This window comes from Gopherus flavomarginatus, chromosome 5 (genome assembly GCF_025201925.1).
Source record: "Gopherus flavomarginatus isolate rGopFla2 chromosome 5, rGopFla2.mat.asm, whole genome shotgun sequence".
Lineage (NCBI taxonomy): Eukaryota > Metazoa > Chordata > Testudines > Testudinidae > Gopherus > Gopherus flavomarginatus.
The window spans coordinates 114,985,959-115,004,779 of NC_066621.1; the positions used below are offsets into that span (position 1 = coordinate 114,985,959).

The 18,821-nt window shown below is 41.1% G+C and overlaps 1 protein-coding gene across 8 annotated transcripts in view; it reads left to right on the forward strand.

The window, feature by feature from the left end:
* MIPOL1 (mirror-image polydactyly 1) overlaps window positions 1–18,821 on the forward strand; it is a 280,583-nt gene that overhangs the window by 201,017 nt on the left and 60,745 nt on the right. For 6 of the 8 annotated variants that reach the window (XM_050953926.1, XM_050953928.1, XM_050953931.1 and 3 more), the window contains one exon: window positions 4,907–5,001. In XM_050953926.1, coding sequence (XP_050809883.1) covers window positions 4,907–5,001 — 95 coding nt within the window. The other 2 variants (XM_050953929.1, XM_050953930.1) reach the window with 2 other exon arrangements.

Below are 18,821 nucleotides of genomic sequence, written 5' to 3' on the forward strand. Positions count from 1 at the left end.
CAGCTGGATTTCATAATAAAACTATTTCTACCTGGAATCAGTTGTCATCTCTGCATATAACATTACCTGCCTGCAGAAATCAATCTGACATCTGGTTTTGAATGCACTACTTGGTGCTATGACACTTGAAGCACTTTTGTTGACACCAAGATGGGCTTCTGCCTGAAATAAACTATCTAGTTTGCATATGTAATAATCCATACGTGTTGAATAGATTACATGTGACTTTTGGGCTTTAGAGATTATGTACTTAAATCCACAGAAACTAAGGGTGAAATCCTGGCTTTACTGAAGTCTGTAGGAGTCTTCCACTGACTTCGGTAGGGCCAAGATTTCACCCTATGGCTCTTCACTACGTGATTGAAACAGTCCTTTGGTTTTTCAGAAATACCATATGCAATAAAATATTTCTGGGTGGTACATTCCATGTATCAATCACATGTATTTGCCTTGGATTGCACTTGAGATAACTAACTCATTTTACCTCTGCATTGCAATATTTCAGGTATTTCCTAAAGTATAGGATATTAAAAAATGTTACTGCAGATACTGAGATAACCTTATCAATATGTCTAAGATAAAATAGGCAGGTTGTAAAGGTAACTGTAATTCAGAATAATGTGAACTTTTCATATATCAATTTGCCTCCATAATGTGATAACATACTAGAATTAGCGTGTAGTATTTTTATGGGCACATAGTTAGCTCCTACATGTAAAATATTTGCTATAATAATATTTTATGCCACACTTCCCAGTGTGAGGTGATCATATAAGGGCAGACTATGGGACTAAAGTTATAAATAAAATGTTACAAAACACCTTTCTTTGCATGGGTTAACTAGCATCAGACTCAATTTGCTTTTATTACAATGAAACAAATCATATGTGTGCACTACCTGCTCAAAATTGCTGTTCAGCCCTTTCCTTTTCTTTGCTAGAGCAATAAAAGCCATATTCTTCCTTGACCGTACTATCTCGAAAATGTTAGTTCTGGCCTGTTTCCATAACACTGAATCAGGACCAAACTTTTCAGAAATGAATGACTATGTGATATAGCAGTAATATTCATGTGGGACAGACAGGGAATTCTAATGCAGGATTTGTTGTCTGCAACCTTAAGACTAATGCAAAACACAGACCCCTACCAGTGTTGTCATTTACATGTCTGCTGCAAATATCCCTGAAGAGTATTAAATAACAGAATAAGGATTGGGTTGGAGAGCGTGGTCTTAGATTGCAAAGTAAAACAATTAATTTGCTGTTCCTGCTGATTAAAATTTCTAGATACAAACTAATAAGAGTCATATTCTCTATTGAGATCTAGCCTGTTTGTGCCCCTGAGGAATGTCAGCCAGTCAGTGGATCTGAATCTCCTCTAAATCCTGCCATGCCTCCTCCAGCAAGAGGGGCTTTAGGTGGCAAAAACCAGCTACACCAACTTTGTTCCACCCAGGCCAGGGGGACTCCTCAGCTGCCCCTTTAGGATAGCTTTCTGGCTGCTTTGATCTACTTCAGCGATGCAAAGCAACTTCAAAGGCAGCGCTGAGGATTTAACCCTAGATATGCAACCACTTGAGGGTTACACCGCTTTCCTTGTACTTTTCAGAAATTATGCTTGTGTGGGCAATATAAAGTCACAGTTGTCCTCACCACTTGGGATCTCTATTATACATTCCGCAATTAAGCCCTGGTTCACCAGATACTTAAGCATGTGCGTAACTTTCAGTAGGTAAGTAATCCCATTAAACTCAATGGGACTACTCAAGGGTTTAAAGTTATGCATATACTTAAGTACTTTGCTGGAGCCTTATTCCCCATGAGAAGCTTTCCTTGATGTCAAGAGGAGTTCATCATGCAATACATGCGTGTAACATGCCATAGATCTCCCATAGTGCAGATAAGGGGTCAGAATTTTATTCAGTATGCTGATCATTTTTTAAATAATTAGAAAGCATCCCCAGATAATGCAATATGAAGGGTCCTTTATTTTATGACTATCATTTTGATCATTAGGATATACATAGATGAATCTTAGTACCACTTTCAAAATTTAGGAGGAAAGATCAGAACTCTGTAAAATTTGCTGCCTAGGTCCAATTAACATTGATTTTCCATGCCCATTTCTCTCCTCAGTTTAATCAAAATTCTGTTGCTGGAGCACAGTAACAACCTTCCGTCGTGTTCAAACATTTCAGCTATTTTTTTAAGTGATAAATTTTTATGGACACCAGATTTCTGCTGGGCACAGGAGAGTTGTGTCAGAGATCCAGTTACAATATCCTCATTCTCAGGCCAGCTCTTGCTCCATTTCTTCTTAGATCTGTTGTGAGAGAGGTCTAAATTCCACCACTAGATTGGGCCCTTAATGGACCTTCTGCTAGTGGAGTATAAATGCAGTCCACCCCTTCCCACATCTTAGAGGGGGACAGTGGGCATAGGGAATGGAGCCAGCACACCTAGGCCAGAAGGGAGTATCTGTAATGCAGGGCAATTCTCTGCTGGCCAAGTGCTGCCAGTTTTCATTTAACTCCAGGATTGAGGGAGTAGAAAGAAAGCTTAGATTCATATGTCCTCATCACCCCACAGCTGTACCAAGTGTAAACCATTGAGGCTATCCACTACTGAAACAATCTTCAGGGCTTTCTCTTCCTCTATTTAATCTCCAAATCAGTCCGAACAAGAACTTAAATCCAAGTCTTCTACATCCTAGGTGAGTGCTATAACCACAGAGCTATAGAATCAGTCTTTCTGTGGCCTACTGAATATTTGATTACTTATACAAGTGGAATAGTTCCACCAGACGCGATTGAGGCGAAAGATCACCCCAGAATAGCTGGAGTAAGAACTACATCCCACATCCCGGATAATACCCTCACTGCTTGGTGCTTGCTCTTGCTCTCTCACCCCACTCCCAGCTAAGTCCCCCTGCCCTGTCATGATCACATACCCAGGCTGAAATTTGTTGTTATCCGCCCCCACCAATCACATGCTGAGACAATTGGCAACATCCCTATTACTTTTCTGTTTTTGTTATTTTTGACTATATTGAATCTAGTCAGCTGGATTCTCCTCTCACTTATGCTGGTATAAATCAGGGGAAACTCCAATGAAATCAGTGGAGTTAGACTGGTACAAAGTTGTCATAAATAAGAATCTCAGACCCCAATGTCTTCTGAATTTTGTCCTGAAAAGTGTGAATTGAATGCTAGGTGTACTTTTTTGTATACTTCACTAAAGAGACTAGCCGTTAATCTCTCTGTGCGTAGGTGTGTCTGCTGCAAACATTTCCTTCCAGTCTACCATTTCAATCACACTTCACAGTACGCTGAAAATTGGCAAGGATGTTAATTATTGGCCTCTAGAACAAACCACCTACTTTGATTCAAGCATGTTTTTTCCAATTTTTAAGTATGTTGGTTCACTGACAATACGGTATAATTATAGAAAATAGCTTGGTTTGGCTAACATTCTTGTGTTCTGTGAGTTCTGTTTGCAAAGCTGTAAGCAGCACCAGGCTCAGGACTTAAACAGCTCACCTGGAGAGTAGTTTAACCTCTTAGTGCCACGAGTTAGGGCTTGCCAGTTCCAAGTGCTAATGCAAAATGCATTGCTGTTCAGCATCAGGAGCTCTGAATCAGTGTTACTGAGAGGTTAAGCATTAACACCCTTCACTTTCAAGGCTAAAAGAGACTGTGCATGTAGTAAAATAGTCTGTGCTTGTTATTCCCTTAACAGCTTATTATAATTTGTTTATATTATAGTAGCACCTAGAGATCCAACTGGTATCAGGGCCTCTGTCTGCTGGGCACTGTACATATAATAGTAAAAGACAGTCCCTGCCCTGAAGAGCTACAGTCTAAATACACAAAAGAAAGGTGGATGAAAGGAAGTATTATTATCCCTGTTTTTACAGATGGGAAGTTGAGGCACAGACGGATTGAGTTGCTCAAGGACATACAGTGAGTCTGGCAGACCTAGATCTACTGAGTCCCAATCCAGTGCCTGAAGCATATCCTTCCACTCCATGTGTGCACAGCTCATCTATCGTGCCTAGAATTCACTGAGATCTTTTATTTTTTTTGCAGCCTCAGGGAGTTGGTGGGTGCAAGGCCAGGGACGCTGGCAGAGTTCACACATGCTAATAACTAAGGAGTTGCACACACCCTTTTTGGTTTTATGTCCTATGACTTCTGGTAATTGGTTGATCCGCAGTAGCTGTATAATGTACAATATAAGAAAAAATATATTGAACGGTAGGGAAGCCTGCCTAGTGCTCAGACTTACATGTATGATAGAAATGCAATGCAAGCCCAGTCTTATTTGTAGTTAAATCAGCTAATCATGCTGTGAGATATTAAATAAATGATATGAAACCTGAGTACTCTGGGGAGTCCTAAATCACTATTAGTACTAGATTTTTAAATGTTCAAAGTGATTAAGCTGTGGTGCTATATGAAACATACGTGCACTTATTTCTCCAGCTCTCTTCTCAGACAATCACAGGAACTGGTTAATACCCTTACTTAGCACTCTAAAAACAGTTTTAGTTCAAGATTTAGCATTCTCAATACCATGTAAATATTTTTGTTGACAAACAGTTGGATAAAATTGAAGAAGAAATTAATATGGGAACTGAGAATATAGAAAAGCAGTAGGGAAATTTGTTTAGAACATTACCAACTGAAAGGTGTCAATACTTACAAACAATTACAATAATATACCAACTAAATAAGAAAGTCTTAGTAACGAACAAATGGGTAATATTACAGAGGACTACCATTTTGTGTATAATCAAACCTACAATAGAGCTGAAATTAACATTCATAAAGGATTGCTGTATTTTTTTCATTGTGCTTAAAACAGCACAGTCTTCTCTTAAATAATGATCACCTATCTTTTTGCAGGCAAAGTTGCTAGTTATACAACAAGAGAGAGAGACTGCTGTTCAACAGAATAAAAAACTAGAAGAAGAAATTCAGACGCTACGTGTTTATTACAGGTAAAATCATTTATATTATTGTATATGTGATGACTCAAGAGAGAAAATTTTCTGCATGACTTTATAACTCTAAATGAGGAAATGGCCTTACTGCTTAGGAATTTGTTAGGAACATGTATAACTGCCTGGGTTATACATGTTCCATGGGCCTTAAATTCCAAACAGTGTGAAGCTAGCAGATTTCTTTTCTAGATTTTCCACCTTTCTGATCTCCAAGCCCTGTTCCAAAATGCAAGGTGTCATCTCCTGCAATTGTTTGTTTTTTAACAATGACTCAGTGCCATGAAGTATCTTTTAAATAAAGGTGGTCTCCTGGCTAATATGGTTTTGTTTCAATAGTCCTGCTCTTTATTGCTTTGGGGGTTTTTTCTGTGTAGTAATTCTCATTCAGTGTTCTTGATGAAATTCAAAAAGTTGTGATGCAGCAAAGCATTCAAAAAACAGACAGACCCATAGGTGCTAGAACTAGTGATGCTGGGAGTGCTGCCACACCGCATGGCTTGAAGTGGTTTCTGTCGTGGTTCAGTGGCTCTCGGCACCTCCACTATACAATTTGTTCCAGCGCCCCTGGATAGAGCCTATTTCTTTCTTAATTATCTGTACTTACCTAGCTTTAGCTGCATTAATTTAGGAAACACAAAATTTGTTGAAGTCTAGAGCTGTGTTTTCTTTTCTAGACTCCTATATAATGCAGAATTTTTATTGCCTTTATATTCTACAATAGTTAGTGGAGGGGACAGCCATTCTCTCGTTAATTTCGGAGGCCTGTGAAAAACTTCTCCATGGATCACTGGATTTGTTTAGTCTCTAAGGGAACTGCTGTGTGGTCCAGTGAAGAAGTTAGGTTGTTTTATGGGGGAGCAGTTGTATTACTATTTCTCTTTATTCTGAACTCCTAGTTTATCAGCCTACAATACTGACAACAGATTAGATGCAGAAGTCTTGACATCAGTACAAGAAGAAAATCTGAAAGTTGAACGTATAGCTATTACAAGGGACATGATATGTAGAAATAATACAGTGATACATGCATGCTATGTTCATTTAAAATTTAAAACAGAAGAGGACTACTTTGTTACAGCTAAAAAAAATAACTTGCAACTACACAGCATTTTTTTGTGTCTTCTGTATTTCCAGACAATGTTTCAGTTGAGATGGAGATTCTATTTGCAAGTTTGTAGTAGCCGTTAATACTTCCCATGTTCCTTGTGTTTATTAAAAACTCATCGGCATTTTTGGAAACCTTTCCTTTGGTTATTAGTCAACAGAAACTCCACGGAATCTGTTAGTATTTCTTTTAACTAATTTGTTTAGCAATTCCTTGATACACTATAGTAAACTAGAAATAATGCATTACAAAACAGCATTAGTCACTTAGAAAGGACTTGGAAAATAGTAAATATAATTTGATTTACTTTTTTATCATGCCACTCAAAAATTCAAACTCAGAATTTACGAGTTGGCCTCTAAGCATGAAGACTCAGAGTACACTTTTATTCTAGTATTAAAAAGTTCCGCTGCAGCAGACTTTAAAGCAGACAATAGACTATAGTCTGTTGATGCAAATACTTAACTTCCAGTCACATGAATATTACCTACTTGCCAGCATTCATATCTGAATATACCACATAGTTAACTAAGTTCTGACCTTTAATTTCACCTAACAATTTAGTGCTAAATTGATTATGGTATTTGATAATCTATGAGGATTAGGGAATGGTATCATTATATATATGAAATTATAAGGTGAATTAAAATAATATCCTCTGACCATAGAGTTTTCAGTACCAACTAGTAACTAGGCTACAGGGTCCTTTATAAGGTTAGAAATAGAGAACTTTTGACCAGTAAATGCCATTTCTTCCTTGATGTCTTAACTGGTTGCTTTCTTCTAGCACATTTAGAATTCAGTCCTGTGTGTATACATACATGTCATCAAGAAAAGCTACAATGCAGCTTTTAATATTACCTCCAAAACTTTTGTCGAACTCAATATAATAGTAAAGAATAAAAAGAGATTAAGTTTACTCCCAAAAGTTAAATTGAACATTTCTGCGGTTTCACCTCTGTTTATCATTGGGGAATAAATCAGCTTATAACAGTGATGGATAGCCACTTGTATTAGTTTGGGCCTGAACAAATTCGCTGAGGAAGAGAATATAAAACTTAAAGATGTCAGAGTCATGTTCAGTATATGGGTTTTTTTTTATTTATTTATTTTTGGTCACAAACTAGTAGCACTACATTCCAAGACTCAGCCAGTATAATAATGACATCGTCTTCTGTAATACAGAGTACGCCTAAGTCTCTCTGCAGATTTGCAGTGCTTCCTTATATTTCCTATTGTTGAGAAAAGAGGCAAACTGAAATAATCAAACACTAACCAAATCCTATTGTTTGCTGCCATCAGAACAAGATTTATTGTTAAGTAATAACAGTGATACTAGCAGTTCAGTGTTCTTTAAACCTTTTTAGAGGGTGTGTCTAGTTTTCCCAGTGCACAGTGTGCTACCTTTAGTAGTAATCTCACATATGAAGTTTTCTGTTGACACGTTGGACACAAGTTCATTAGAGGGTGAAGAGAGGGTATGATATTTTCCCTTTTTGCTTCCCATATTTTAGTGGTAAAATGAGAAAGGTCTATATAAAAGAATGTACAAACTTGACACAACATGAAATTTCATTATTTTCACCAGCAAAAATAGTACAAGTGATAAACCCCTACTCTGTCCCACTTCCATTCATCATCCTCATCTCCTTTTTCCAACACCAAGGTTGAGTAGGGCCAAAGTTATTAGCAGATTCCATCTACATCTATTCTGAGCCACCATTTGAACAAGTTGTGGGAGTTCCCTGGATTGCTTTATATTCTGTTATACCACTGTCTCCTTGGATGTCCACGGTCTCTCTCACCATGCTCTGTACTCCTGGGAGAATAATCTGCCAAGAAATTTAAAATTCTGCACACTATTTTAAAATTCTGCATATTTTACTTGTCAAAATAACATAATATAATCATACCAGTTTCAATTATTTTGGTAGTTTATTTCAAAATACCTGTCCTCAAGTATCTCTTTAACAGTACAGACAACAAAAAAAGATTCAGGAAATGTTTTCTGACAAATAGGTTCCTTACTAGGCATATTAATACAGAACTTTTGAGTAATAATTTATTTAAACTACATCACAGAACTGTATTTCTCACACCCCTCAGAAGCAGTGCAAAGACTTAGGGGAGTCAAGGGTAACAGAGGAGCTGAGGGAGAGGGAAGTAATTGCTGGGAAGGAGCCTGGATGTGAACCTGGAGGGTTGTTGGGTGTGAGTGGGAGAAGTATGGAACAGGTGCTTTTGTGGGGGGGTTGTTAGGGAATTGGAGAGCCTCCCTCATGCAGACCCCTAGCCTCTCCCATTCAGTCAAGCACATCTGCCCTTCTTCCTGTGTGTCCCTGCACCACCACTCCCCATTCAGCCAGGCATATCTGCACATGTCCCCATGTGTTCCTGAACCCCTTCTCAGTCACCCCCATTCCCCCTATCCCCATGTGGCCCTGCACCCCAACTCCCATCCAGCCCCTGGCTCAATGTTGTCATCCCACTAGTTCCTGTGTCCACCCCAGTCTGTACACACACTAGCCCTTCTGAACCCCAGTATGTGCAACCCCACCCACACACCAGTCCTGTGTGCCCCGATCTGTCCATCCCCTCAATATCCCATGCCTCCTCACCTAGCCCTGCAGGCAAGACACTGTGACGAAGGCAGCCTCTTCCCCCTACCTCTCTGCAGCTAGCTGCTCTGGCCTTTGAGCCGGCTTCCCTCTCTTCTGGCACCACATCAGCCCCTAGTGGCAGAAAGGTGTAATTTCAGTTTCCCTTTGCCTACCTGTCAGAATAAATTATTCTGTATCGGGGAAATCGGGGGGTGGGGGTGGAGGGGGAGGATATTAATTCTGTGCTTGTGCAATGGTGCAGAATTCCCCCAGGAGTACCTCTTCCACAGAGATCAATTTTAGGCAATAGGGATGGGGTCATTCTAGTAACATGGCCAAACCATTGCAGTTGGCGGCTTTTGATGATTGTAGTCACACACTACACTTTGTCTTTTACGGATGTTGTCATTTCTTAGTCTATCTAGCCTTGTCATGCCTAGAATACGGCACAGACACTTCATTTCAAATGTTTGCAGCTTTTGCTCCAGATGCTTTGTAGGCACCCATGTTTCGCAACCATAAGTTAATGTAATATATAATCTGGTTTTAGGTGTCATGGACACTGATTTGTAGTGCCAAACATTTTTATTCAAGCACACAAACGTTCTGCTGCAATAACTTTCAACGTGATATCTTCGTCACAGTGGCTGCCATGTGTTATGATGGAACCCAAATAAGCAGAAGCTGTCTACTTGTTCAGCATCTACATGATAAATGACTAACTTAACTGTTTCTTGATTTTTGATATTTCTGTTATTCTTATCTTTTGTTCCTCCAGTTTTAATCCCCATTGTTTGGCTGTTGTATGCAGATTGTCCAATGCTTTTTGGTTGCATTCCTCTGTAGACATTATCATTATATATTCTGTGAAGTCAAAATAAGTTACATTCAGTGCAATGTAAATAGTACAGTAAATGATCTGAAGGTGCTCACAGAGTGGGGGCTGAATCTAGAAAGTTTTGTGGAATAACAAATTGTATCTCTCTGTTGCCATTAAACACTGAGAGAAAGTGACCAGATTCTGAAGATATGCAAATATATAATATGTGCAAACACTGAAAGAAGTGTTATCAGCATGAGTTTGGGATGGCCACCACATGTATGAGTGATATACTAGAATTCGATTTTGGGGTCATCCCAAATGAGTACCACAGTGGGAATAAAATCTTTATAGGGCACTGTCATGTATTCTGGATGTGCAACATATTTAAGAAATGTTTGAGGTTTTTAAAATATTTATTGGGTTGAATATTTTCTCTCTCCTACTGTAAAACCAGGCTAATTAACATAAATCCAGCGTAGGCCTCTGAGGAAGAAAAAGTATAACTAATAAATTGGGGTGGGGGGAGTACATAAAAAGCTTTTCAGTACATAATTAAACTGAAAGTAATACATTTTATCTTATGGTCTACCAGGGCTATAACTAGCAAGTGCTTTGTGTTCCACTGAAAAGCTGGAGATCCAATGGTGTATATACGGTTGCCATTTCTTTCCTTGAAGGGTCATGAGAGATTGTATAACTAGTCCAGGACTAAAATATTCATTCTGGAAATTGGGCTTTTCTTAAGGGAAGGAGTGTAGAAAGAATCCCACATGTGGGGAGAAAATAGGAAACACGTTTGTGGCAGGTTGGTTTTATTTTAATGTCAACTGTCTAAAGCTGTTCGAAGTTTGGAATGTTACACATGTCCCATGTGGGGATGGATTAGCAAACAGGGTGCAGATGAGGCTGTCCAAGATGTGTGGCAACTCCAAGCATTCAAACATCATGAGTCAGGCCTCAGAAAATCACATCATTGGCTCAAAATAATGAGATTTTTAAAAATACAATACATTTTGGGGTTCTTTCTGGCCAAGCAAACAAGGGCACTCGGCTAAGTGGATTTCTCTGTCTGCTTCTTTGTATGCCTGCAGTGTAATTGAATCCTGAATCTGATCAATTTGAAAATTTCAGGAAATGTTCTAGGTATTTATGGGCAGAACCCTACTGATTTTGGTGAAAATTGGAAAAACTGAAAGGTGAAAATGGGGGACACACAGAGCCCCTGGCATCTGGTTAACAGACCCACCAGCTTTAATAAGGTCTGTAATTATTTAGTGGTCAAAGAAGCGGTTGATGATGGCCATTAGTACCTTCAACATAACACCCCCCCACCTCATCTCTGCCCATCTTCTGAATACAGCTTAAAAATGTTGACACCCTAGAAGATTTCTCTCCCAGACAGAAAAGGAATGGGTTGCACACAGAGCACCTGGCATGGGGAGAAAGAAGGCATAATGATATCAGGATGGGGGACATGGTGGGCACAGCATCCTTGGCATGTGGTGGGGGGGCACATAGAGCCCCTGGCATGGTGGAGAAAGGGAGAATTAGGGGTATGGGGAGAAAGGATAAATAAGCACACAGAACCCCTGTCATGAGGACAGAAGGTGGAGATGAGGGGCACATGTAGCCCCTGGAATGAGTGGGTGATTGCAAGAAGTCCCTGAAATAGAGGGGTGTGGGGAGTGGCACACAGGGAGCTTGGGGGAGGAATGCAAGGGGGCCCTGGTGTGGTTACTGCACTTAGCCTACAGATGCAACAAAGTGTGCAACCCTCTAGTTATTTGTATTCTGGTATCAGAGCTTTTAGAATGATCCTGGTTCACGTTTTCAAACTTTCTTCTGCAACCATGAAGGAAACTTACTCATTTTTTAAAAGGAAGTTGAGATTTTCACATAATCATTTGACTCCAGGAACTGGGGATTTAAAAAAAAGCAAATACCATGAGACTCGTGAAAATAATGAACACTAGGAGCAGTATAAATGTATGGCTCAATGATTTATAACATTAACACCATATATGGTGTATGTGTGTGTATATATTTATACACACACATTTGATGTGGACACAGCAGTAAAATGAGGACAGAAACATGCATGGAATTAAGTGGAAGGTCTCAGCTTTTATTAAACATTAAAATGGAGGGAGGGGGTCAGGCGCTACCCATCCATCACCCATACTCTCCTATACCAGAAATTTAATTGAAACCAGTGCAGGGATTACAGGACTCCTTACCACATAACCCATAAATTGGGATAGACTGTCCTCTCCTCTCCAGGACTCATCTCTCTCTGAGTCCTAGCACCCTCTCCCATGCAAGAGGGATAGAGGGTGCATCAGGGTGGGGACCTGAGTCCACGAAGGCCACAAGGTCTCACCCATGGTCCATCACCAAAATCCCAGATCTTTTCTTTCTGGGATCCACTCATTTTATTCCCTTAACGGCTCTGGAAACTGGCCACAGGGGGTGCCAGTGACTAGCTTGGCCATTCCCACACCCAACCACCCCACATGGTATCTATGGTAACACCTGCCCAATATACACCCTTACATTCCATAGCCATATGTGAGCATCTCCATCTGACAAATGTACGCCATCCTCCCTGAGAACCTCTGGCTCACTGTAAACAGATGTCCCTATACTGTCTCACTGAACTCCAGGTCTCCAGGAATAGCTTGGTGACCCCTATTTACTTTCTTTCTAGCCTTGTCCACATGGGCTCCCAGCCCTTGCCTGTCAGTGAGTGCAAAAGTAGTATGAGCTGATCCCACTGCATGTCTCCTCTGGATGTGAATAGCTTCAGCCAGTTGCTGGGACATCACCCGTGAATCTCTGCTGGCCAGTGGGTCGAGTTCCTGGAATCTGTCATCCTGAAATTGAGAGAGCATCAGCAACACCATTATCCACTCCAGGGGCATGCACTGCGTGAAAAAGGATATTAAAAAACTGCCGGCAGTGTAATATCAAGGCACTTAAAGAGCAGCAGTGCCCCTGCCAAGAGACTCCCTCAAGCACTGTAGCCAGGAAAGCACCTCTTGGCACTCAGAGCCTTAGGGCAGGGAGCAAGGGCTGCCAAAGCAGAGAGCCACGCACGAGCAGAACAACCAGGACCCCAGTCAGAGAACTGCAGCCTTGGGAGGGTGGGGGGCAGGGAGTGTAGTGGCTGTGTATGTATATATATCTAGTGGTGAGTGAGTACATGTGTATATGCTTACTTATATAGGGCCTGGTTCTTCTCTAATTTGTATTCTCTAACTGATGAAGTAATTTCATCACAGTCATGTTGTAATGATATAAAATTGATGTGGAAGGAGGTCAGGTGTGTATGTGTACAGCGGCAGCTCCAGGCACCAGCGCTCCAGGCGTGTGCCTGGGGCAGCAAGCCGCAGGGGGTGCCCTGCTGGTCCCTGCAAGGGTGACAGTCAGGGAGCCTTCGGCGACTTGCCTGCGGGAGGTCCACCAGTCCTGCAGATTCGGTGCAATTCAGCGGCAGGTTGCCGAAGCCGCGGGACCGGCGGATCCCCCGCAGGCATGCCACCGAATCCACGGGACCGGGGATCTCCTGCAGGCAAGCCGCCAAAGGCAGCCTGACTGCCATGCTTGGGGTGGCAAAAAAGCTAGAGCCACCCCTGTATGTTTACATTTGCCTACTAAGTGAAGGAGGAGCTGAAGCACTTTTGAAAATCAAAAGTCTGGTTTTGCCGGAGGAACAGATTGCGCCTGCGCCTCTAAGATGTCTGGAAGCCACAGGACATAGTCCTAGAAGGAAATCTTCCTATCATTGTGATTTTTTTCCCTCTCCTCCTTCACTGCTTCCCCCCATCCTCAGCAAATTCACAAAAGATAGGGAGTCCTCAATGGGCTATGCTAGCAGACAGGGGCCTAGGAATGGAGAAATTTAGGGTATGTTCAGAAAAAAAACCCAAGACCGCAAATCTGAGCGCCCAGGTCTGCAGACTAGGGCTCATACTCCAGCACTAAAAAATAGCTGTGTAAACATTCCATCTCAGGCTGGAGCTTGGGCTAGGAAATCCAGGGAGTAGGGTGGGCTTCAGAGCCCGAACCAGAACATCTGCATGGCTATTTTTTAGATCCATAGTGCAAGCCTGAGTCTGCAGACATGTTCTCTGAGATTCACTGCCATGGTTTGTTTTGTTTTTGTGTTTTTTTGCAGTGTCGACATACCCTTGCTGGCAGAAACCCCTGTCCTTTCACTGGCAAGGGAGGAGGACAGAGGCAGCCAGTCCATGTGGCATGAAGGAGAGGAGTTACTTCACCTCTCCTGGGTGGCTTTATAACCTAACTGGCACTGACTTTTGGGTAGAGTACTGCCCCTTTCCCTAGCAGTGATATTTCCTTATGCACCCTCCTCGACTCTCCAATAGCAATACATCTCCTGCTCCCTCCCACGTCAGCTTTCTATTTAGTTTAGTGGGGACGTATTTCTCTCCCAACTTTCCCAGATCCCAAATGTGTTGGGCCACAAATGCTATCTGCCCTTCCTTCCACCCTTCTAAATATCTCAATGTTTGAGCCCCTGGCAGTGCTTCTTTTTTTCTTCCCTGTGTATATCATGTGATCGGGCTGCTGCTGTTTTGAAACTATTATTTGTTTCTCTGCCAGAAACCACTGTTGCAGGCCATGCTCCCATGCAAAGAACATGGAGAGCAACTCCTAGAAGGAATGAGAGTTTCAGAAAGGAAAGAAAATGAAATTTTTTTGAAAGGCCAAAGTTGATAATATATTTCAATTTAAATTTCAGTTTTCTGAAAACTGAGGGTGAGCAAAATTGATTCCATCGTGCTTTAAAAGGAAAGAGAAATGAGAAAAAAATATATATCGGGAATCAAATTCAGTTATACAAGCCAGAAGAAAGTTGGCTCAGAATGAAGTTAGGCAAGTTCTTTGTCGCTCTGTTTATTTTTCTTATATTGTAGCTCAGAAGCAAAATCGCAGTTTCTGATGCATAACCTGCAAATGTGAGTCTGAAATAAAAATTTGAATAACAGTTACGAGTTAGTGTTCCCAGCTGAGTTATTCTAATTCTTTCACAACTGTATCCTTTAGGCTCAGGATTAATGCAAATCATAGATACTTGAGTGACATGATGAAGGATGTGTTAGAATAATCAGTTTTGCACTATGTAGAAAGGTTACATTACTGTCCATCCTCTCAGATTGTTCCATTGTTTGAATTTATCAAGTATATTTTTCTTTCCTTTGCATAATTTTTAATTGCATGATCTATATCAGTTTTGTACAAGCAGTTTCTTTTAATTTTATTTTTATTTAAAAGTCTATATAAATCAAAATAGCATTTCACATTTTAGTACAGAATTGTTGTTGGGGCTTTCTATTTAACTTCCACAAGAATATGAGTAAGAAAACGCCAGATTTCAAATATTGGACCTGGGAGCTGAAGCACTGGCTGATCTTGGGGGGCTTTTCACAGCTGAAACTACAGGATGTAACAAACGCTGTACCCTGGTTGTCACAGTTCAGAACTGCTGAACAGTTGCCAAGTCCTTTTTTCTCCCCAGTGGCTTAAACTGGGTGACCAGACAACCCAGGATTTCCCTTGTTGGTCCTGCTTCCCTATTCTATGTTAGTCCCTAATTTCTGAGAGTCGAGAAATGAAAATTAAGACAGTCCTTGGCTCTAGTCCCCAATTCTTTGACTGTCTAGGGAATGGAAAGAAAATGCTCACCAGCCCTACTTTCTCACTGCTCTGATAGTGTGGGGGGAGGGAGGAGTGAAAAATCTGCTGCTGGACTTACCCCTGACTTTTCTGGGCCCAGAGAATGAGAAATCCTGCTGCTGATGAGCTCCACCTCCACACAGATCTATGCTATAGAAGGTGCCCGAAGTGGCCCCCATAGTTAAGGTTGCAGGACATGTCCTATTTATAAGATCCCGTTTTCAGTTGGTTATAACTTTGCCAAACTCAGACTGTTGGAGCTGAAATTTTCCATGCTGTCTGTCTGCCTCAGACAGACATTTATTTAAAGTTTCAGCTAAAACAGTTCAGCCATTTCTGAGAAAGAGGTTAAGGAAACATATGCTATTTTTTTCAAAGTTAAAAAAATTCTTACAGTCATTTCACTGAGAAGCGCTAGCACCTCCATGCTTTGGAACAGGGACTTCAAATTTTGTGAGGTGGTCACTCTGATGTCAGAAGTGTACCATTTGCTGTCCCTGTAAAAATTTGCCCAAGTTATAAGCCTCTGAAAAACTGCAGTTTGTACATACTCAATAAAAGTTTGACAGAGGCTGGCAGTATTATTCAATTAAGTTTTCATCTACACTGAGTATGCTCCATCCCCAGAGAGTGACTGAGCATCCTGCACCTCAGAGCTGCAAAGGTTGCATTGCTCCTCGTGTCTTCTAGGGCTGTTGTGGCACCAGAACCAAATAGGAAGACTCTCTCTCTCTTGTGCTTTCACTGTTCTCTTACTAGTTTGTAGGCATCAATGAGGAGAGAGAAGTGCAAAGGAATGAGGAGGAGGAATAGTTGCAGGCTGGGAGTAATAGGTAGAAAGGGGACAGGGACAGGAGGATCAGAGGATAGGGACTGAATAGGGCTGGTCAAAATATTTTTGAGGTAACTTTTTTCAGTCTTTTTCCAGGCATGCATCCAAGGAAGTGGGTATTCACTCACGAAAGCTCATGCTCCAATACGTCTGTTAGTCTATAAGGTGCCACAGGACTCTTTGCTGCTTTTACAGATCGAGACTAACTCGGCTACCCCTCTGATACTTTTTCCAGTCTAAAAATTTTGTTTTCTCAAAACTAAAATATTTCATAGAAAGATATCAGTTTCTAGGACAATGTCATCAGGAAGGTTTCTCAGGTCTAGGATCACTCTGGTCAAAACAAGAGTAAGTGACACGTTCTCTCTCTAGCCCTATGCTTAGGGCACTGGCCTGGATTGTGGGAAACCTAGGTTCAAATCCCTAGTATGAATCAGAGCCTTTCTTTGTTTCACAAAAACTTTTGTAAGGTCTCATTTGTGCTCTACATTGGATTGAAAACAAATTTCAGAACCTTGACATTTTTTGCAAAATGGAATTGTTGTTTTCAAGTAAAACCTAAAGTTGAGGGACACCGGAACAGAAGCTGGGGAGGGAAAATAGGCTCAATGGAGGGAATGAGGCTCATATTTCTCTGTAGTCAGCATATAGCTGTGATCTCGCTGGTCAAATGTGTGTCTCTTACCCCTCTAACAGCCAGTCCCTGTAGAGGATAACAGCTTGTACTACTGCCAGTTTGAGGTTCTGTAGAAAAAAACAGTATGTGATCATATAATTAAAGATCATCTGTGATGAACTGGGGCTATATCAGTACAAGTTACGAATTCTGATTGATACAGGGAAGTTATATTATGAAAAAACTGCTGTATTATGAGTGGATTATTATTATGTATGTGGATCCACCATTGCTGAAAGGGCTTGTAGCAGATACACACCTGACAGGAACAGTAGGAGATACTTAAGGTTAGCGACAATATTTAGACCTCATAAAGCTAAAAAGCAGCACTAGGCTTGGAAATCCAGTTTGAAGTTAACCCCTTTCTCCCCATTTCCCCTCCCACCCCCCCAAAGGGCAGGGTGGGAAGGTAAGAGTAGTGGAAATTTACCAGGACTAGAACAAAAGAGACCAGTTGGCCGGGGCGGATGAGGGGGGTTAAACAAAGAAACACGGAGGAATGAGGGGAACCACGGAGGAATAGCAAAATGGGGCAAGAGGGAGCAATGTCACAGAAACTGGATAAGAGGTCCAGAAAGAAGAGGGCACTAGCATGGGACACGAGGCCCTACTTGCTTTCCTGAGTCAAGGATTCTGGGCACCCAAGAGACTCAGGCCCACGCCCAAAGAATGCCTGGAGTGTTGAAAAAATTAAGGCTGGGACATGTGTTTGGTATGCTCTGTGCTCTCCTTTGCTTTGCATGATTAAGTATAAAGGAGCATAAAAGTGTTAGACTGGGCAAATTGTGTCTGCTGACTGCTTTACACCTACTGTGTGTCCTGAGAGACTTGAACAATAAATTAGAAGCTTTGCACCTTTGGGATGGAGCTCTGGGATAGGGGTGTATTTAAATAACTGAGATATCTCTGGAATCAGTGCTGGTCTTGGGGGGCTAGAGCAGGTGGGCTGAGGAGCCCCATTTCTGAGAAATTGTAGCATACTGAGTCAGTGCCCAGAAAATGTGCCAGAGAGCCCATGGGAGAAACCAGTGCTGCAGCCTGTTGAGGCACCAGAAGCTTAACGCATTTGGGAGGATCCAGAGCACAGAGGCTTGCATTTTCTTTACAGCAGTCCTAGTGAGTGGCCAGGATGAAGTGCTCCCTGGGATCTGTAACTCTGTCGTAACATATATACATAAAGGGACTAGATTAGTTTGGCATTTCCAAAATTTTGAGTGCTTCACTTTGTAACTTTAACTCTTCTTTATTGTGGTTTTCTTTGATGTAATAAAAGATCTACACATGCCTGCAGAAAGGAGGTATTGGGTAATAAAAAGAGTTCCATTTCTTGGGATATACGAATATGCAGCATTGTTAATAAGTTTGTAGGGTCAATGAAGTTGTTGTTATGCAATATAAATAGCTTCCTGAGGGCAGCTCTTAACACTCACCACATCTCATGGAGGAGATGGCAGGCTGCTGAGTTCCCCTATGTGGTGGTTGTGGTGATGAAAGAGTTTCTGGCTAGGGAGTAAGCAGCTGGCGATGGTTACAAGGAGATGGTGGAGTTACAGCAATAAAGCATGTGTTTTCAAACAGAAACTGAAGGCAGGGACTGCAAAACCAGAAAACTAGTGTAAAAATAAACAGGTAAAGCAAAATTATAAAACATTGGGGGTTATTGTATTAAGCTTACATATTTCAAAAGTTACATGGTGATCAGAAACTGTAACACTCCATAATCATATCATTCAGTCCTAACAGATGTAGGTTAACATTACTGTTAACTGTACACACTATATAAAGTATATATAAACTCATGTTAGTATACGTTACCTTGCAATGAGACTACTCATGGCAGTAAGTGCAATCCAAGAAATAAATGCAAGGCTGGGCCTTAATGTAGGATTTAGTGTTTTAGTTTGTTTTATTTTCTTAAATGCACCAGCAGTAACTTAACAATAATTTAAGGGTACTACAGTAAAAAAACTTTTTACCAAAAATGTTATTAAAAAATTCTGTTTATAGTGTTGTTGTAGCCATATTGGTCCCAGGGTATTAGAGAGACAAAGTGGGTGAGGTACTGTATTTTACTGGACCAA